At 32.5% G+C, this 22,689-nt stretch overlaps 2 protein-coding genes across 2 annotated transcripts in view; one reads left to right on the plus strand and one right to left on the minus strand.

Moving 5' to 3' along the window:
* Window positions 1-22,689, minus strand: part of LOC134706935 (probable methyltransferase-like protein 24) — a 130,969-nt gene that overhangs the window by 78,168 nt on the left and 30,112 nt on the right. The gene's annotated exons all lie outside the window — the stretch shown is intronic.
* On the plus strand, window positions 1,942-19,427 carry LOC134706934 (probable methyltransferase-like protein 24). The gene is made up of 7 exons (XM_063566309.1): window positions 1,942-2,118; window positions 8,801-8,911; window positions 13,547-13,709; window positions 14,519-14,638; window positions 16,123-16,194; window positions 18,230-18,401; window positions 19,089-19,427. The coding sequence occupies exons 2-7, from the start codon at window positions 8,803-8,805 to the stop codon at window positions 19,392-19,394; spliced, it is 942 nt and encodes a 313-aa protein (XP_063422379.1). The 5' UTR covers window positions 1,942-2,118; window positions 8,801-8,802; the 3' UTR covers window positions 19,395-19,427.

The raw sequence follows: 22,689 nt of genomic DNA on the forward strand, positions 1-22,689 counted from the left end.
TCTGTGATTCTTTTCAAAGCAGAACCAAATGCATTGTACAATGAAAGTTCCAACCATGAACTTGGGTCCGAAGATGCACATAACTCATTACAAACAAAGATTTATTTCGTTTCAAGCCATTGTTTCCCTACTAAACTATGTATTCTACTTACTAACCTGATAAAAAATTGTTTAAATAAGGCCTTGAAACTAGTGGAATAAATTGCTTTTGGAGTGTCAAAATTCGTTCGAAGTACTTGATAAATTGCTTACTTATAATTGGTGCTTTTGATTTTTCTACCCTATATACAATGTCACACTTTGCCTCATAGTCTTATTAAGAAGAATTCACACACCTCATTAAGTGGTCATTTAGGAAAAGTCAGAATATTCAAACTCTTTTAGGTCATTTTTTTTTATTAGCAACAAAGGGAGCTTCAGTCAATATATATAAACAATACACCAACGTTTCATGAGAACTGCTGAAAGCATTTTTGAGTTATTTTTGAAAACTATAAAATACCACCTTTTTCTAATGAATAAAATCCCTTAACTCAATAACATAAATCTAAAATTAATAAATATCGAAAGGGAGTTTACAACAATAGATATAAACATTTCAGCAAAATTTCATGAGAACTGCTAAAAATATTTTTGTGTTAATGTCTGAAAACTGGAAATCCCCCTTTTTAATTAATAAAACCCGTTAACTCGGAAACGTAAAATCTAGAATTTACAAAAGATTGAAAGTGACATCATGTGAATAGATATAAACAATTCACCAAAATTCCTTGCTTTGTGAAAGCATTTTTGAGATATAATCAGAAAACTGAAGAAAAAAAACACCAATTGAACCCATTACCTAGAAACTTAAAATCTAAAATGTATATAAAAAACGTCAATAGATATAAACAATTTCCCAAAGTTTAGTGCAAATTGGTTAAAGAGTTTTTTTGAGTTAATGTCCGACATGTTGACAACATACGGACAACAGTATACCATAATAATTACATTAGATGTAAGTTTAATTATAATACGTTATTCTGATTGGCTAACATGTTATTCCGTAAACAATTGCATCAGACAATAACATTTATCATGCATGATGACACGAGGTTCCACAAAAAAGTGCACAGGTGAATTAAATAAAACTGGATAAAAATCGTGTTTTCATGATTTTAGCTAAAAAAAATGTAATTATAAGTATTGAATACTTCTTTTTGAAACTTTATAGGGTTGTAAACGCGTTGACCGTGCGTACATTTTGAGAATGAAGCCCTTCCGCGCTTCATACAAAATGTACTTCGGTCAACGCTTTTACCACCCAATAAATTTACAAAAAGAAGCATTCAATTCTTAAATAAGTTCCATAAACGAGCGTATAAAAAATATTATAATATATTGAGTCACTGAGTAATTTAAACACATTCTCGATACATAAATTAATACTAAAAACATAATCATAGAAAATGGAATGCATTACAAATGATTATATCCGTAATAAGAAATACTGATTTGTCAAAGACCGAATTATTTTAATATTTCATTTACTGTTATCTGTTTCTGTCCATCCTCTATAAAGTATAAGTCAGTCTGACATGGTCTCTATGGGTATATGTGCTCAACCAATATAGCAACAAAAAAAATGGTCAAATATTGATAGTTTCATTAAGAAATAGAGTTTAATAACATGTATTCTGTATTTTATTATTAACCTAGTATTTCATGGTTTAGTAACAATAAGGTTTAACCATATATATTTATGAGTTCAAATTACATAACTATTGTTTGTACATCTTTATTTGTAGATGAGATTTAAGAATGATATGAAAATAATAAAAAAATATATATAACCAAAAAAAAACTGCATGCTAACGCCAAACCTTCCACCCTCAGCGGGCTAACAAAGCTTATTTCTAAGACTTTTATCTTATTCTTTCTTTTCCGGGATATGGCCAGTAATCGCTTTAAATGATGTAATAAAATATAGCTACATACAATCAATGCCAGTCAGCTGCAATATGATCTATATGTATGTTGATGTAAGTAGTTAGTAAGAGTGTAGACGGTGCAGACACACTACGAGGAAATGTGTATTCTGTGTGAATGAATATCACACGCACTTGAAGAGATTAATCAGTAAGTAGTAAACTGTTTACATATTTGTTCATTATATTTTCAATTTCAAGCCTGTTTTATTATTATTTTTGAGATTCAATCCAATTAAATTACTGTACAGTCCATTGTGAAATCCATTGTGTATAACTCATTATTACCATTTCAAAACACATTTCTTCCCAAAATGTTTTGTAAATGTGTCTGTTTATATACACAATGTCAGATATAGAGAAAGTCTAAATGGTTCGAACATTCAGTACTGTATTTTCTTGACTAGTCGAACAAGAACGGTTTTGTCCTTTGGTATTTTGGCATCTTACAAGAAAAGAAAGTTAGTTAATTTAACTAATTAGGCGTATTCAAAAAAATCTAATATTTTTAACCAATTAACCAATTTATGATAACTGGATCACTCGTTTCTTGGTACTAGAGAAATCAAAAGTAGACACCCCTCTTAAGAACATCAGACTGAACTGGCATGTCATTATGCATTGAAATTATTTGGTTACATATAGAAAAGAACATGGCAAAATTCGTATTGCATGCTGTATAGCCGGGATATGGTAATTTATATGTCAAATTGGACTGTTCTTATGTTATTTTTATGTTTTTATATTCAGTCAAAAGCTCCTTAGAGCTGGTGTTGTATATGTGTACTTATGCCGAATCAAAATAAAGTTGTCTTATCTTATCTTATCTCATGTATCACCACGAGAAACCAATGGCAGTCCCGAGGGCCGAAGGTCTCGAACGCTTATATTAATTTCGTCTAGTGGTGATACAGCATGCGATACAGATTTTACCATGTATTGATCTGTTTATCATATATTTTAACAAAATCAGATTCGTGATATGTAAGTGAGCAATCGTATGATTCTGAGGTGGAAGCCTGGCATATTTTAGAAATAAATAACCTTGTCTTATCACTCATAAACTTATAAATAACAGAGAGCCGTGGTGTAGTGGTTAGTGCATCGGACTACTAACACAAAGGTTCGTGGTACGATTCCCGTTTGGGATGAAAATTTCAGGAACTCAATTTTCGGCTCTCCCTCGACACCATTTGCGAGTATGGTCTTGAGGAAACAGTGATAGTTCGTCGGAAGGGGATGATAAATGGCTGAGGCGTGTAAAGAGAGAGCCATATCTCTTGCACGTTAAAGACACCTTGTAGATTTCGAAAAAGAGTAGGCTAATGCCGCTACAAGGCAGAACTCGCACCCATAAAGTGGAATTGGATTAATATAAGTTGCAAAACTTGTTTCCCAATCCACTTTAAATAAATATGTTTAAACTAAATATTCTGAACATATGTTCTGGACTATATTAGTGTATTGTGGCACCGTTAACGTCCACAATTCCTCTAAAGTCCACAAAACCGCTAAAGTCCACAACGCCGCTAAAGTCCACAAACTTTCCGCTAAAGTCCACAAAATGACCTCCGCTAAAGATCACAAGAAAACGCCGTTAAAGTCCACAATAACAAGTTCCGCTAAAGTCCACAAAGAAGAACCGTTAAAGTCCACACATTGTTTTTATTGTTAAAAACTTCATATTTTTGATCCTGTTAGTACAATTCCAGTTAATTTCTGACAGGTGCGGACAGATGGGGAATTTTTTGTTTATTTGTGTCAGAACAAAAACATCATGAAAATCTACCTGTCAAATTTAAATATTTAAGACCTATCAGATGAAGAGTTTCTATTCATATTGGGTGGATGGGCCTTCATGGGGAAAATTGACTTATCAGAATTTTTTACTACAAGGGGCCGGTGTACCCATTAGAATTTTGCTGACAATTAAATATAATACAAGATAATGTATGATACGAAACTGTCTAAGCACCCTTCAGATCTGAAATATGCATTTTTGTATCCCCTAAGATGTAATTATTTTGACCCTTGCAAAACTATTTAGTGCTGCAAGACCCTCAGAAGTTTTTTGCGTATAATTGTACATGTCAGATGAAAAAAAAACAGAATTACACCCCCTAAGATGTATAAATTTTACAACCCTCAGAAAGGACCATCCATCCCCATTTAGCAGACATTAACTGGAATGGCTCATTACATAGCATGGGCTTCTCCTTTCGGTAGTTATTTGTTTATCAGTTTGATCAAGGAGGTTATATTAGATATAACCTCCTTGGTTTGATAAATGAAAAAAATACAGTATCTGTAGATAATTTTGTTCCATTAATTTTGAACTTTGTATATGTATGATGATGATGATGATGACAAATTTGCACATAATTTCTAAAAATTTCATAAATTCGTTCTGGTTAATTAAGGTCACCTGAGCCGTGCAGAATAAATCAAATATACTTACTTGCTTGTTTAATATTTATAACATATACACAAGAATGTGTCCATAGTACACGGATGACCCAGCCGCAATGTCATTTTCTATGTTCAGTGGACCGTGAAAATTGGTGTAAAACTATAATTTAGAATTACAATTAGAGAGATCATATCATAGGGAACATGCGTTCTAAGCATTAAGTTGATTGGACTTCAACATCAATAAAAATTGCCTCGACCAAAAACTTTAACCGGGAGTGGGACATACGGATTGGACAACGAATAAATGGTGCATAAAAACATACCTACAAAAGTTGTTTAAATTGGTAAAGTGTTTTTAATCACATGCAAAATTAATCAAAGATTAATATGTATAACCTCACAAAACACTCAATCTACAGTAAAAAAAATTGTATTGTAAAGAAGAGAAACATTCCTTCAGTTGATAGTATATGTTTCGTTAAGTTTTAGCTCAAAACTTCATACTAGTCTTTCATTTAGCCTTTTTCAAAATGCTAACTAGATGCTCCACAGGGCGCAGCTTAATATGACCGCAGAGGACACTCAGGTCAAACTCTGAACTGTTGGGGCAAGTATGGACACAACATACAAGCTGGATACATTTTGGATTGTGATTAAATAGTTGACACGGTAAACGTTTCTGACACAGAATGAACGTGGTCTAATGAACTTAAAAAAATTGTTTTCGTTTTTAGCAATTCACTATGCTGTTGTTTATTAATCCCATCAACAACAAAAATATTTGAAGAAATATTCTTTTCAATTTCTTAAATCTGAAATTAGAAAATTGTACAATTTTCAAGCAGTGTAAGGGAGGTAATCAATTATATATATAGTAATATTTTTTAAATTGAATTGGTCTACCATTGGATTACCTCCCTGCACTGCTTTATATTATTGTCTAAATTGTCATTTTACCAGACAAACCCTTGTTTTCCCCCTATTTACTAAATTATCTGAGCCAGAACCCCAATAACCATCCCTTTATAGTATGAAAACTTTTGGCATAATTTCAGAGAGATTCATACACTTCAAAACAAGTTATTGACTGGAAACTAGAAAAAATGCTTCTTTTTGGACCCTTATTCCTACATGTTCAGGGAAATTAACCCCAAACTCAATCCCAGCATTTCCTTTGTAATATGGAACCTTGTGGTACAATTTCAAAGCAATCGAAATACTTAAACACAACTTATTGTTCCCTAAAACTAGATAAATGCTTGTTTTGGTCCCTTTGGGCCCTTAATTCCTATACCTTTGGGACCATAACCCCCAAATTATATCCCAACCTTCCTTTTGTGGTTATAAACATTGTACTAATATTAAAATTTAATGATTTCTATTTACTTATACTAAAGTTATTATCCGGAAACCATATGTCTTCGGACGACGCTGACAATGACAACGTGATACCAAAATACGACCAAAATTTGTTAAAAAAATGTAAAAAAGGTATCTAGAGAATAAAGAAATAAAATAAATTCTGAATGCGATACCATGAACTGACGTGACGTACATTTTATAAATCATTATGACGTCAAATAGGATAATTCCACAATTGTTGGTGTTCGGGCTCAATGTAAGATGAACGTTCCTATTACCTATATCCAATATCCACACCCTCCAATGCTCATATACACATAAGTTTTTATTAGTTCTGGATTTCTCAACACACAAATACATCGGCAAGTGAATGTAAAAAGAAATACAAAACTACATTTGACGGCATTTACAGTTAGATTTTCACAAATCATTTGTCGAAAGACGGAACGCGAAATTGTCTAAATATATATTTTCTTATTTGGTCATAACAAGAAACTAACGGCCTTATTTGTGTACAAAAAAAATGAATTAAAACAAATATGTAACACATAGACAAAAGACAACCACTGAATTACAGGCTCCTGATAGTGGTATAACAGACCAACTTAAGAACTAACTATTAAATCAGTTGAAAAAGGGAAAAAATTGTAGGTGACAATCCTTTAACCATTAAATTTCACTGGCCTGAGGGTTTTTGAAGCTACGTTCCTGAATTTTCTAAAACTTATCTTCCAAAATATACATGTATGTACTTCCATTAACTTCAATTTCAAAGAGCGTAACTCATAAAGTAACAATGTAGCGTCATTTTTGTATTTAGTTAAAGTTTTTATTTCATTTTTAGCTCACCTTGCCCGAAGGGCCAAGTGAGCTTTTCTCATCACTTGGCGTCCGTCGTCCGTCGTCCGTCGTCGTCCGTCGTCGTCGTTAACATTACACTTTGAACTTCTTCTAGAGAACCACGTAATGGAATGAAACCAAACATGACATGAATGTTCCTTATGAGGTGCTGACCAAGTGTTGTTACTTTGTAGCCGATCCATCATTCAAAATGGCCGCCAGCGGGGGACTTAGTTTAACATAGGACCCTATGAGAAATGCATACAAATGACTTCTTTTAGAAAACCACTGAATGGAATGAAACCAAACATAGCATTAATGTTCCTTATGATGTGCTGACCAAGTGTTGTTACTTTGTAGCCGATCCATCATTCAAGATGGCCGCCAGCGGGGCACTTAGTTTAACATAGGACCCTATGGGAAATGCATACAAATGACTTCTTGTATAGAACCACTGAATGGAATGGAACCAAACATAGCATGAATGTTCCTTATGAGGTGCTGACCAAGTGTTGTTACTTTGTAGCCGATCCATCATTCAAGATGGCCGCCAGTGGGGACTTAGTTTAACATAGGACCCTATGGGAAATGCATACAAATGACTTTTTTTAGAGAACCAATAAATTGAATAAAACCAAACATAGCATACATGTTCCTTTTTAATGAGGTGCTGGCCAAGTCTTGTTTCTTTGTAGTTAAATTTCATCTTTTGTTTATATGATTTCAAAAACCCAGGTAGAATCAGGTGAGCGATACAGGCTCTTGAGAGCCTCAAGTTTTTCTCTTGATAAATTTGACAAATGCACGGGTATAGTCGAGCTTGTACTATACCGTACGAGTATACTTATACGGTACGAACATACGTTCGAGTATACTTATACGGACCAGACCGTACGCGTACGGTCCAAATACTCATATAGTCTTGAACATATATGCATGTAGCAATGTTGAAATAAAATCTTTTATACTTGTACTTAGGTGTTAAACACAATATTATATAGAACCGCAGCCGCGTTAAATATATTCAATTCATCTTTCATTTTGAAACAACTACTTTTTCCATTTTGAAAACAAAACAAACATACAAACCAATGATTGATGGAAATCTGCTGAATACCACAAAATGTTTGGAATTGTTGATCATTATTTTGATTTCAAACAAGAACATTATGGTTCAAAGTCTATTTTCAAGATTAACGGACCACACTGGCTGCTGTGAGGCACAACAGACACTGAATGGAAATGTTTCTTACGTTTAATTGATATTTGCAAAGAAAATTCAAATGCCAAATATAGGCTCCAAATTATATCTCCAGCAAATACAAACCGAGAACGCTATGTTAGAGTTTTTTTTTTTATTGTGGATGGACAAATGTTTACTAAAGATTTAAAAGAGCACCATAGTTTCATTTAGATAACTTTTCAGAAGATGTTTGGTTGATAGAAATTCGCAATACAAAGATCAAATGTATGGGGGGAAAAGCAGATACTTGAATCCTTTCATCTAACAGAAATATAAGTCAAACTGATATGCAATATTTTCCAAGAACAAAAGATCGTGCTTTTTATTAGATCTATACTATCGGGAGTTTAGTTTGAATCGATCTAAACTATAAAATTAGAGAGGTAGTTTAGTTTGAATCGATCTAAACTATAAAATTAGAGAGGTAGTTTAGTTTGAATCGATCTAAACTATAAAATCAGAGAGGTAGTTTAGTTTGAATCGATCTAAAGAGAAGTCCAAACGTTAACACAAGGGTTAATGGTTCGGTCGAATCTTTGTTAAATATTTCAATACTTTTAAGAGCAATACATATAAATGTGACCACAAGGACTAACATGTTTAACCACAAGGACTAACAGGTTTAACCACAAGGACTAACAGGTTTAACCACAAGGACTAACATGTTTAACACAACCACATTGCTTGCAGCGACACAGATTTTGACCCGGCATTATTGTCGTTAGATATATGCCAATCTCTCTCCATCTAAAAAAAATGTAAAACAATTTATTATGTCTTTTGGTGACGCAGATTTTAAAAATGCTTTTTGATCATGTGGTAGTCGTGATATATGAAATTTATTTAGTTTAGTTTAAACAATATTTTATTTCAAAAAGTGCACAAAATATAATTATACAATATGAAATACAGGGATTCGGAAACAAGAAAAACTTATATAAATCCGTCTCCCTATTTAAATTTATTTATATTTCAGTTATGATGACACCGATACGATATTGGGGAAAATATCTAGCTCCTGGACTACTTTTTATCATCTTCCTATATATATCAATGGATCCTCAGTATGCAAACGTAATCAACACAGGTTTGTAAGAATAGAAGAAAATAAAATAGAGGCACTATTGGGCTCAAAAGATATGTTCTTGTTTTGAAAGGAACGACCATTTAACTTTAAGAGGGAGGGGGTTCATATTTTTTTTTATTCTTATCCTCAATTTGATGAGAGAAGAAAATATTGTAGTCAAGTAGATGACCAAAAAAAAGAGAGAGAGAAAATTCTGACCCTGGAAGAAAAACCATACGCCCTACCCTTTGTATTCATTATAGTTAAAAAAAAAAAAACAGTTCAGTCACGATTATTGTTTGTGCGAACATTTCAATTGAAAGCCATAGAGAAGTGAAAAGATACTACATAATTCCACTGAACACTAAAAATAAACACCATCGGATTGCTAAAATAGAAATAGAAATATAAAAGTAAAAAGAAAAGTCGATATGCTAATAGATATATTGAAGATACTCGCATGTTGAACTGGGAGGTAAATACGGGATTAAATTAAACATAAAAGCGAAGTACTGGGAATCTCATGATGGACCGTGCTGTCAACAACCCAAAGATTAGGAACATAATTAACGAGGAAAAATTATAGTTATTCCGAAATAATTGAATTCGTGCTTCGTATATATGATATGTTGAAACTACCAATTAGAACAGATAGTCTACGTTTCTTTCATTCATTAGCACGGCAGGTTCAGGCATTCAAATTTCTTTTTTAAGAATTGTTAGTATTTAATAATATATTGCACTGAAGAAACCGGAAATCATACAGGGATAAATCGTCAAAAGTAGTATTTTATCATGAAACTTGCATATGAAGCCTCGAAATCTGTAACACGGAAAACTAGGGAGAGGTGTTTGAGGAAGCAGACCACTGAAAACGTCTACTTTTGCTTGCAGGAAACAGATTATGGTTCGGTTCCTTCCGCGTGCAATATACTATTTGGTAATATAAACAATTCTCAAAAAAGAATCTGGATTTAAGTTACTCAGGTACGCTAAACCAAAACAATTTAAAACCAGGGATGAGTTATTACGTATAAAGGTTATGAACTCTTTGACCAATTGGCAGAACCTTAATTAATAGATGATATCATGTCAACTTTTCTTTGTGTCAGTTGGAACTTAGGTTTCTTATATATATTATAGGGTTATTGCATGAATATTGGGGAAAATTGTCCCGAGTAGAATTTATATTGCACGAGCTTGCGAGTGCAATATATGTTCTACGAGGGACAATATTCCCCAATATTCATGCAATAACCCTTTTATTGTATAGCAATATAATATTTGAAAGTAAAAAATGGTTTTAGATAAGATTTTGTCGTTGATGACGTCATGAATATTGAAGACTTATTGCACTAGTGCAATATTAGAATTTATTGCACGCTAACTTTTGGTTACGTTCTGTGGGAAATATTATATTGCTATACAATAAAATTAGTTATTGCTTAATTTATCAATGGACAATTTGTGGATAAAATAATTCTAAGTATTAAAACTGTTGTTTTGTATAAAATCTGTTTATTTATAGTTTTGAGATACTTGCATGCCTTATAAATGATATCACAGATGTAAGAGAAAATAACGATTTAATAATTGATCGTCATATGGCTTATTTCATGTGTGCAGTTTTATCTATAATGTAGACAATTAAAAATGGATAAAATTTATAAATAACAACGTCTATCCGACTGATATTTACTCTATTTATTTCACTTGACTGGGCGGAGTTTAACCGATTCGGTCACAATAAACCAGTCCATCTATAGATAGGTGTTTTACCCATTAATGAAGTGTCCAGCCATTGATTGGAAATTCCTTTGATGACACTGATAGGTGATTAGAAATCAGTAATAATTATAACGGCAATCATCCTTATCACACACATCTTCAAATAGACTGTTCTTATGCAAATTTTAACGTAAGCTCCACCCGATCAGTTGAAATAACATTGTTAATAGCTATTTATATATAGTTCCGACATTTAATGCATCTTAAAGAAGTAGAATTCAATTAATTAGGTACACGTGCCGTTATATATCTACATCATGAACAACACATGACAGCAACATTAATTAGTATTTTATATGGGTTTCTGAATAGACTGCTGCAATTCAAAATAATAAGCTTCTGCAATACAAAAAGGCTTTATAGACAATTCTTCATACAATATGTTAAGCTCTGAACAAAGAGAATTCTTCATACAATGTCTTAAGCTCTGTAAAGAGAGACAATTTTTCATACAATGTGTTAAGCTCTGTACAGAGAGACAATTCTTCATTCAATGTCTTAAGCTCTGTACAGAGAGACAATTCTTCATACAATGTCTTAAGCTCTGTACAGAGAGACAATTTTTCATACAATGTGTTAAGCTCTGTACAGAGAGACAATTCTTCATATAATTTGTTAAGCTCTGTACAGATAGAGAGGCAATTCTTCATACAATGTCTTAAGCTCTTCACAGAGAGACAATTATTCATACAATGTGTTAAGCTCTGTACAGAGAGACAATTCTTCATACAATGTGTTAAGCTCTATACAGAGGGACAATTCTTCATTCAATGTGTTAAGCTCTATACAGAGGGACAATTCTTCATACAATGTCTTAAGCTATGTACAGAGAGACAATTCTTCATTCAATGTCTTAAGCTCTGTACAGAGAGACAATTCTTCATTCAATATGTTAAGCTCTGTACATAGAGACAATTCTTCATACAATGTGTTAAGCTCTGTACAGAGGGACAATTCTTCATACAATGTGTTAAGCTATGTACAGAGGGACAATTCTTCATACAATGTGTTAAGCTCTGTACAGAGAGACAATTCTTCATACAATGTGTTAAGCTCTGTACAGAGAGACAATTCTTCATTCAATATGTTAAGCTCTGTACAGAGGGACAATTCTTCATACAATGTGTTAAGCTCTGTACAGAGGGACAATTCTTCATACAATGTGTTAAGCTCTGTACAGAGAGACAATTCTTCATTCAATGTCTTAAGATCTGTACAGAGGGACCATTCTTCATTCAATATGTTAAGCTCTGTACATAGAGACAATTCTTCATTCAATGTCTTAAGCTCTGTACATAGAGACAATTCTTCATACAATGTGTTAAGCTCTGTACAGAGAGACAATTCTTCATATAATATGTTAAGATCTGTACAAAGAGACAGATTTAATACAAAATGTTTAGCTCTGTACAAAGAGATAGTTGTTTCTTACGGTATGTTAAGCTCTGTACAAAAAGAAAATTATTTTATACAATATGTTAAGCTCTGTATAAAGAGAGAGTTGTTCATACAATATGTTAAGTTCTGTTCTAAGATATATGATAATAGTTTAACACTTTACACACTTCTTAGTTATATTAATTTAAAGATCTGTATACGTTTTGGTGATGATTCAAAATTTAATTTTAGAGTTATTGGTTTTTTTATAAAAAAAAGAAAAAAAGAAAGAGGGGGTCACATATCGCGCCGTATCTAAAAAAAAACAATTTAAGATTATTGCTTGAAACTTTACATACTTTTTAGTTATAGTAATCTAAACATCTGTATAATTTTTGGTGATGATTCAAAATTTTATTTTACAGTTAGAACATGTTTCGCCATATCTCAGAAACTATTCATGATTATTGCATAAAACTTCACACAGAACGTTGGGCGTATCAATTAACAAATAATACAAAAACAAGATTCAAGAATCACGGTACAATATCAATGACATATTTATAGTAACTGGAAGCCACTACAAAGTAACTTGAGTTTCTGAGCGCCACCACATATGAAACGTTACCATCTACTAAACTCGTGATTCCTTGTTAAATAATTGATGTTGTACTTCGGTAAATATTTCATACATCTATGTTAAAATTAATACAATAAGATAAAATATTTGATATACTCAAAACGGAAAGTCCTAATCAAATGGCAAAATCAAATGACAAAACACATCAAACGAATGGACAACAACTGTCATATTCCTGACTTGGTAGAGGCATTTTCAAATGTAGAAAATGGTGGATGAATCTCGTTTTATAGCGCTTAACCGCTAACTTGTACGACAGTCGCATTGAATTCCATTATATTGACAAAGATGCGTGAACAACATGTCACTTATATGGGAACAACAACAACACCAACCCAAACCCCACCACATGTGGCACCAGTCGTGTTGCTCATGTGAAATTGCCAAATTCGGTAGGTCACATTCGTGAAAAGGGAAAGGAATGGCAGTTACGACAAGGAAAATATCCAATATCATCTGTTACAGTAATTATAACGGATATTCCATAAAGGTAAACAAACTCTTGATGGCGTCCGTAAAATTTACAAAGTGATGACTTCAACTTGAAAAAAAAAAAAAACTTTTCATTAATTGAAAACTCTGAACTAAACAACTTGTTGTTGCTGTCTTTTGAAAATAGCTTGAAATGAATCACCGTGCACATATCATAGACAGAAGCCACACCGCGGTTGTCACTAGTGAATCATCCTCAGTTTTCGTCAGAATAAAAATTATTAAAAGTCTCTCTGTAGTGTCGCGGTTACGTCGTTTTACTGTTTGTACTTGATTGTTTTACTGGATTAATAATTTTCAAATGCCTCTTGGTACCTCCCCTTATTTTTTTATTTATTGTTATCATTTATTTATAACAGAAAATAAAACTGCCGCATTTAATAAACCAGTTCACAAACCTCCCGAGAAGGTACCAGTTGAACCTGTTAGTATAGATGACTGGAATGTAAAACTTCCTTCATTTAACGTGTCAATCAATATTACTGAAACGGACTGGTGGAGGTCAGCTGCTTTCTTACAATGGTAATGTCATTTTACAATGCTTAAACTATTTCTATCTATATCATTATATTACATTTTTAACACAGTTAATCTTCTTTTAGGATTAGTCCCTCATTTTGTATTTCAAATCTAGGTAGTTTATGTTTCTTAATAAATTATTTCAAATATAATCCACATACTTTCTGAAAAATGTAAGTTGCCTTTGCGGTTTGTATGCTCCCAAAATTTTTATATATTATACCTCGAATTTTTAATAATCTTTTTATCTCGAGCGTTGCATGTGATTGAATAAATCCAGCATACAAAAAAATATATCATACTTTCAAACTTTCACAATTTATCATTAATCGAGTGTGCAATGTTTCACCACTTCGTGGTGTTTAACGTCCTTAACTACCCATGAGGGTCTAGAAAGGTCGGAACTGCACTATTCATACCTTTTTGTTTTTTTATGCATGGTATTAAACAACGCTGTATTATTTACGCCTTCCATACTTTCAGTTTCGAAGGTAATTCGATATACTCGTGGTAATTCATACGCAAACCGGCGATATCGTATGTGTATTTACTAGAAATCAACCAATCAGATAGTTATTGGCTTAAGCATTTGTTTGGTTTTTTTAGAGAGACTGCGAAGGTGGTCTAATTTTCCCGCCCTTTCTTTTCTAGTCCATCTAATGGGAAGAACATTCCTAGGTTATAGATTATTAAATTGTTTTTGTTAATCTGCGAAATATTTACAACCAGAGTTAACTTATCAAAAATCTAATAATAAAAATCAGAAAAGTCATGAGATACTAAAAATGATTAGATGTTTACGAATACTTTAGGGACCTTCAACACAGATCCATAGATTATCGATGTAAACGATTCAAGTCAGTTGGAAATTGGTGGATTTGCTTGGATCCAGGATACAAAATCAAGAAACCTTGTCTTGTATATTCTTTTGGGTAAGACATGTTTCATTCAATTTGTAAAAATAGATGTTCTTGCAATGTAATTTCTGTTGACATGAATACAATCGGTTTTATAAATACAAGGGATGTTGTTACACATGTAACAAGAAAGTTCTTTCCGAAGTTTTGAAAAAAAAACAAAAAAAATCGAGATTCTGGCAAATGTTTTTAGATCTTTTATTTTTTATCTGCTTTTGATCATGCTTATTTTTTCCGAGGCTTCATGCGCGAAAATTCTCCACGCTTTTGTATCCTCGGGGACCTATCCTCATTTCATGTTGCAGAATATTCATTTTCATCCCGTCTTGTGCAAAGTGATTTATTTATATTCCTACCGATATAGTTTCAAAAGTTATAAAGGACAATTTTATAGTGAGCCAGAGGTTTGTTAATTATCATGCCAACACTGAATGAACTAACTGACTACTGAGTTGATGATACTATCGGGGACTGATAGTCTACCAGCAGAGGTATAAACACAGTGCCGTTAAATGAAAAGGACAGGTTATAAATTTAATGCGTCCAAAGCGCTTTCTTAAATCATCGTTTACATTTCCACTCGATTTTGATTTTTCTGAAAAGATTTTAATTCTTATTTATGAAAATTGATTGAAATATCTATCCGTACTTATTGGAAGTTAAATTAATACGGTATTTAAACTTCTATATGGACTGCATTTTAAAATCCCTCTCGTATCTTTCGTCCCTCTTTTAGATTGGTGGCTTTTAAAAATCAACAGTAATGTGAAACCGATGTGCAGAGATAAATAATGAAGGAACCTCTTAAACTCCAGAACGCTGCGAGACCGGATGCGACAACAGGATAAGCGTCTTCTGCTATGTATCCATCTACCGCATTGTGTATTCACACTCAGTCAAATCGTCACAATCGAAAATAGACACAATCGGTATAATTACAGACCTGACGACTATAAGACCCCATAAACATGCCACTAACTAGCGAGTGGGAGCACTGGCACATCGTAGAGGTCGACTAATTGATTTGATTGATACCACTGGTTAAATACACATTCTAAAGACCATATTTTACCGTAGAATGAACGGCAGAACTAACGTTATCAATAAAAAATATGGTAGTCTATAATTGATAACCCAGCTTAAATAAAGGCAAAAGTAGTATACGCTGTTCAAAACTCATAAATCCATGGACAAAAAACAAAATCGGGGTAACAAACAAAAACCGAGGGAAACGCATTAAATATAAGAGGAGAACAACGACATTACACTAAAAAGTAACACACACAGAAACGGACCGAGCATCAGACAAAATCCCACGAGAATAACAAATATAACATCAAAACCAAATACATCAATTTGGGATAGACAAGTACCGTGACACGTCTTATCGCAATGTGAATTTACACTCAGATTTAAATATGTATTTCTCAGTATAAGGACTTTATCTAGTATAAACATAATGAAATATTTATTAATTATGTTGATGTCTTTATTTTCAGTATAGGTTTTGATTTTAGTTTCGATGATGCAATGGCTAGTCTTGGCTGTGAGGTGCATTCTTTTGATCCCAGGTAAGATTTTTTTAAATGGTCACATGATTTAAGCCTGAATTAAACAATTTTAATGTACTCATACATTCATTCATACTTTCATTTACGTTTTGAAATAAATAATAAAATTGAGAATGAAATATTTCAGACAAAGGATATGTTCTTTGATTATTTCTTATCGGAAATTTGTACATTTTCTTTTTGATCTTACTACCTTACTTTTTCAAGACGAACAACTTTCATAACGTTTTATGACTTCTTTTTTACGTAAAAAATACTTTAGTATTTCAATTTATTTCATATTCTCAACATCAAAAAGCTAACAGTCTTTCAAACAATTGTCAAAAACAAGACGATCAAAGAAGCCAGGTCATTTAATTCAACTTTCATATATATTGATGACGTTCTTCCCATTAACAATCCAAACTTTTCTGCCGGTTGAATTCCATTGATATATCCCACAAGAACTTGAAATTAAAAACAGACACGGCGTCCTCTGCCTCATTTTTAGACCTAAACCTAGAATTTGACATATATACCGTCATTTCAGTACCAGAAATTTATGACAAACGAGACGTTTTTTTAATTTTACATTATCAATTCCCCCCGCCCCCAACCTTAGTGGAAATATACCCATCACTAGGATACACATTTCCCAACTTATTCGGTATTCAAAAGCTTGCAGCTCCTACTCATACTTTGTAAAACTTCACCAGTGTGTGAGGATGTAAAGTTGATGAATCAGGGGTATGTAAAAAAAAAAAAGGATAGTCATTTTTCTGAGAAAAAAAAGTTCATAAATATTTCGTATCAACTTAACAAATAATACACGATGGTAATAAAGTATAGATTCTGGGTACTGACGTTGTTTATCATCCTTATAACTGGTTTATACTATTATATATTTGAATTTATGAATATTACTGTTACTGTCTAGTCTGGGTTTTTTTTTATTGATATTCATTTGAACTGGCTCGGTACTTGTGCATTCCGTCATTGTGTTATGGTTCTATGCTAATTCTCGTATTCTTATATTTCATTTTTGCTAATATTCTTTGTCTTTATGCATTTTTTATACTATTATATATTTGAATTTATGAATATTACTGTTACTGTCTAGTCTGGTTTTTTTTTATTGATATTCATTTGAACTGGCTCGGTACTTGTGCATTCCGTCATTGTGTTGTGGTTCTATGCTAATTCTCGTATTCTTATATTTCATTTTTGCTAATAGTCTTTGTCTTTATGCATTTTTTTGGTGTTTCTCTGATACATATGACGTGTCTCTGTACTTATCCAACCCGTTAATGTGCTATTGCAAAACTTTTTTGTATTCTTGTTTTTCATTTTTGCTCATTTGCGTTTTCTATATGCCTTTTTATGTTTCTTTGATACAATAGTAACATATATGACGTGGCTCTGTACTTATACATCCAGTCATTGTTTTATTGTTCTATGTTAATCTGTTTACTCTTGTCTTTAATTTTTGTTGACATGCTTGATCTTAATACCATTTCGTGCTTCTTTGTTACATATTTGTTTGTTTTTATAGTGATTAAGATTATAACACAATGTTGACTTCTGTACACGTCTTTTTAACACCTTACCTATTATGTATATTTGTTTTGTTCAGATATTGCTGTCAATATTTTGAATTTTTTAAGCGACTTTCATACAAGTGAGGGGTTTAGATAGCTATAAAACCAGGTTTTATTCACTATTTTCTACATGAGAAAACGCATTAGAAGCCTGAAATATGACAGTTGATATCTATTCGTTTGGTGTGTTTAAACTTTCAAATTTGAAATTGATTACGGACATTTTGTTTTGAATTTTCCTCGGAGTTCTGTATTTTTGTTACTTCACTTTTTGTTTGCTGTTTTTTTTTATATTTTTGTCTAGTTTGTCATTTTGTTTTGCCATGGTGTTTGAATATTCTTTTGAAATCTTTCACTTTTCTTCCTGATGAGTAAAAACAAATTGATGCATTCCGCAACTGCTTCTTTTATGTGAACATAACATGTAAATAAATTCTTTTTTGTGTTTTTTTTTTCAGTATGAAAATGAAGGAACATGTGCGTAATACGTCTGTGAATTTCCATCCAATTGGTCTTAGTCATAGTAATACGAAACAGTTTTCCCCTCGACGGGATATGTATGTCCGGCGAAATACAACATGGCCAGTAATGAATTTAAAAACTATAATGAATTTACTAGGACATAAAGGGGTGAGTGTATGAGATAATATTTTCAACCTATATGCTAACTTTAATAAGCGGAATTAATAAACACATTTTACAAATTATAACACATTAAATCCATCTTCGCAAAACATCATATCATTATCAAAATGAGAAGATTTGGTATGAATGTCATAGAGACAGATTTCTACCAGAGATCATAACCAATACTGAATCAACGTATGGCCTTCAACATGAGCACAAAACCATACAGCGTAGCACGTTATAAAAGTCACCGACATGAAATTATGCAAAACAATTCAAACGAGAAAATTAACGATTTGATTAATGTAAAAAAAGTATCAAAATTGTATTAGCAAATGTTTACACAAACTTTTACAAGACAAACAACTCAACATTTTACCAAAACAACATTTTATGCGCGTAGAGATCAATTTACAGTCTTCGACAACAGATGTCTGATATGCAATCCAATATAACAATATGCAAAGCGTCTCAAATGAATAAATTCGCTTTGACCGTGAAATGAAACTGCCTTATTATTTTATTTACATGTTTTATGATTATTTTCTTCTTCTTGCAAATAATAATGTTGCAAGAAAATTATGACGGAAAATAATACCACTTCATGGAAATTAGTTACTTTCTCATTTATATTTATCACATATTTACTTTAGATATTTACACTTAAGCCCTTACACTTTGACTTTTCAGAGAACAATTGATGTTTTAAAAATCGACGTCGAAGGATATGAGTGGAATATCCTTGAATACTTGCTGCAGGAAAACCTCTTCAAGAACATTAGACAATTCATGTTGGAGTACCATTTATTTCCCTCATGGCCATCAAAAGAAGATTATCCAAAGCTGTTAAAAATGTACAAATCATTACATGACATTGGATTACATAAATTTGTGACAGCCATGCACCCACTGAATCTGAAACCAAAATCATTTAATATACAAGCTGATGTTGCCTATGTAAATACTCTTTTTAAATCAAATTCTGGAAAGGTATAGAAAAACTGTAATAAATATTTGTTTTAAGTTGGATTTATAGATTTTAATTTACCTTGACAAAATAAACTTAATGCATGTAATTGAATTAACTAGAAGGTACAAATCGTTTACAGTTACATTTATTTTGTAATGTAACATACTGGTTTGAAATTGAAATGATTCGTGGGCATACCACTTTTTCTGGAAAACACATTTTTATCAACGTACGTATATTGGTTCCTGTTCTCTAAAAACTATAGTTTCCTCTACCAAATGTTGTTTAACTTTTATACAATGCCTTTTACCACAATACACAGATTAAGATTGACATTCAGGCAGCGTCTTTTTTTTATCTTTCTAGATTTGTGCCCCTTTGCGAATGGAAAAAAATGTTGAATTTTTCGCTTTCGTTCTCTATCTTAAGTTTGAAAGATAAACGTTATAAAAATTGTGGTTGAAGATTTGGGTGTAGATTCATAGAACTTTGAAGAGTCTATATCTGATTACATTCCTTTGACACAGTTAGTTGAATACACGCCCATCGCAATTTTTTAGATGCAGGAAGAATGAGGGTATAAACGTTTAAAATATATCTAGTAGATCGTATTGATGACCCGGCTATGAAGGTGGAGACAAAAAAAGCCAATGGAATCTTCAAAACTGTAAAGTCGAAAGAAAATGACAAAGCCATGACTAAAGGTCGTCACATACATACAGTTGCAGGCTAAGAAGAACAATAATATTTATAATATAATGTTCTGATAAATAAATGATAGCAAAATTTATTTTGATGGAAATTAATGGCATTCTATATCATATGATGATATGCTATTACAAAGAAAACATCTTTTTTTTCCCGATTGATTGATCATTGATTGTTGGTTGCTATGTTCAGTGACAATTTTCCCGATTGAGGGTAACATATACAGTTACCTATTGCAAGTCAAGGTCAAATTATGTCTGGAAGATGTAACAGTATATGATATACACCAAAGGGAGATTGATTGATTGTTTCTTAATAAACGCCCAGAGGCTAATATTTCCTGCAAATACAGAACAAGAAAAGTAGAGCTAATATGAATACAACACATTAATTGAAGATAAACAAACAGAACCATGGCATATAGAAAAAAAAATCAGAAAAAAAAACAGAAAATGGTTCACAAAATACTAAAAAAGATAAAGAAATACCAACGCAAAGTTCTAAAGTTCGGGATAAACTCATTCACGGGCTTTGAAAGTGGTTGTTACTATTAAAAATTTTCGAGGGGGGGGGGGGGGGGGGGGAGGATTTGCTTCTCATTTCAATTTGTTTCAAGGACAATTGTACTGGGAGTGTAATATTTGGTCGATAACAAATATATACGATGTGAAATACTTAAATATCATTCGAAAAACCAAGGTGTTTATTATAGATAAAATAAATGATCAAAAACGTTATATTTACTGAAATACTTTATATCATAATCGTGATTTCCCATTTTGGAAATAAAACATAGATTATGATAAAATTGAGAATGAAACTGTGGAATATGTCAGAGACAATAACCCGACTTAAGAGCAGAAAACAGTCGAAAAATACCAATGGGTCGTCAACGCAGCAAGAAAATCCCGCACCGGTATTCGTCCTCAGGTGGTCCTTAAATAAAAATGTGTACTTGTTCAGTGAAAAAGGAGGTCATACAGAACTCAAAAACATATAAATGAACTTGAATTAAAAAAAACCATACAAGACTAATAAAGGCAAGAGTCTCCTGACTTGTGACAGGCGCAAAAAGCGGCGGAGTTAAACATGTTTTGAGAGATCTCAACCCTCCATCTATACCTCTAGTCAATGTAGAATAAAGAAAAAAGCAATATTACTCACAGTACAACTCAGTTTAAAAAATGTCCGAGTCATCGCCGATGTCAGAATATGTTACAAAAGAAACTGAGCAAAATGACAATGATACATCAATTAACAAAGAACTACTAGCAGTTATTGACATGCCAGCCCAAGACCTCAATTAAAATGGTTGAAAGATTATGTCATCATCATATGAAAACCAAGTACAATCCCTTAAGTAAGGTATTACTTATATAATTTTCCCGTTCAAACGTGTCCTAGGATTGGACAATTTTAATTTGCAAAACACTCATTTGCAAATACACCGCCGCCTCAAATTAGAGCTACAGTGTCATGTATATAACCAAAATGTGCGAGATTAAATGGGATTCAATAATTTCATTGCTTTTCTACTGTGATTATTTTATATATATTGTAATTTGATTTAAAACAACATGGGATTTTCAATATTCCATGGGATAATGGTCAATTCCCTGGGATTTTGCCTTGTCCCATGGAATATTGAAATCCCATGTTTTTCTAAATCAAATTACAAAATATATATTACAATAACAGCAGACAAGCAATGCAATTATTGAATCCCATGTAATTCCGCACGTTTTCGTTATATACACGACACTGTAGCTCTAATCCGAGGCAGCAGCGGATTTGCAAATGAGTGTTTTGCAAATTAAAAGTGTCCAGTGTACTTTATTATCTATATTTGTTGGTATTTTCCCGCACTTGTATATATATCCTACAAATGAAGCGTGATCGACATCTCGCAAAAATTACCGCAAACACTGCGGCTATTCCGTCTTTAATACTAGTTGAGTATTTAACAAAAGTCACACGTATAAGCTTGCTAATAGAACGAACAAGAACTGCTTTATTTTGCCAATCATGTAAGCCATGTGGTATTTTAGTATGCTTGTAGTTACTGAAAGAAAGTTCAAAGAACTTAACAGGCTTCGAAAACAGTCCGTCCAACACTATGACAAATACACACATCACGTTGAAAGCAGACATTTTAGTTGTTTTTATAGTGTTGCTGTCGTGCTTCTTCTGCTCATATTGAACATTTGATGCTCTGTCGCTAATGCCGTTACAAATTACATGCAACTTCAACAGAGTCTGTTTACATCTGGGGCACATGACATCATTCACGAGTTGTTAAAGCTTCTAGTCGCTCAGTCTTTTGTTTTCTCTGTTGTGAATTGTAGACTGCTGCTTGCCCTTTTCTCTTTTTTTGTTTTTGTTTTTTGGGCTCTTTCAAATTGTACTGTCAGTTAATCTTCAACTTAATTTAATATTTTATTAGCATACCTTCTATATACGGTATTCAGTTTTCATAAATTATATTTGTGAAATTTCTGGTACACTAATTTAATGTACCGTATTGCTTTAATTGTACAACTTTCTTAAAGTCAGGGGTCCACGGTGGGTAAGGTTGTCCTGCGAGCAAAGCTTCTGTGCTGGTGATTCGCAATC

Source organism: Mytilus trossulus, chromosome 2 (genome assembly GCF_036588685.1).
Source record: "Mytilus trossulus isolate FHL-02 chromosome 2, PNRI_Mtr1.1.1.hap1, whole genome shotgun sequence".
Taxonomy (NCBI): Eukaryota; Metazoa; Mollusca; class Bivalvia; order Mytilida; family Mytilidae; genus Mytilus; species Mytilus trossulus.

Coding starts and splice junctions, on each gene's coding strand:
- LOC134706934 (XM_063566309.1), top strand. CDS start 8,803: ATGATGACACCGATACGATATTGGGGAAAATATCTAGCTCCTGGACTA. Junction 14,639..16,122: donor TGTCTTGTATATTCTTTTGG/GTAAGACATGTT, acceptor CTTTATTTTCAG/TATAGGTTTTGATTTTAGTT. Junction 18,402..19,088: donor ATTTACTAGGACATAAAGGG/GTGAGTGTATGA, acceptor TTGACTTTTCAG/AGAACAATTGATGTTTTAAA.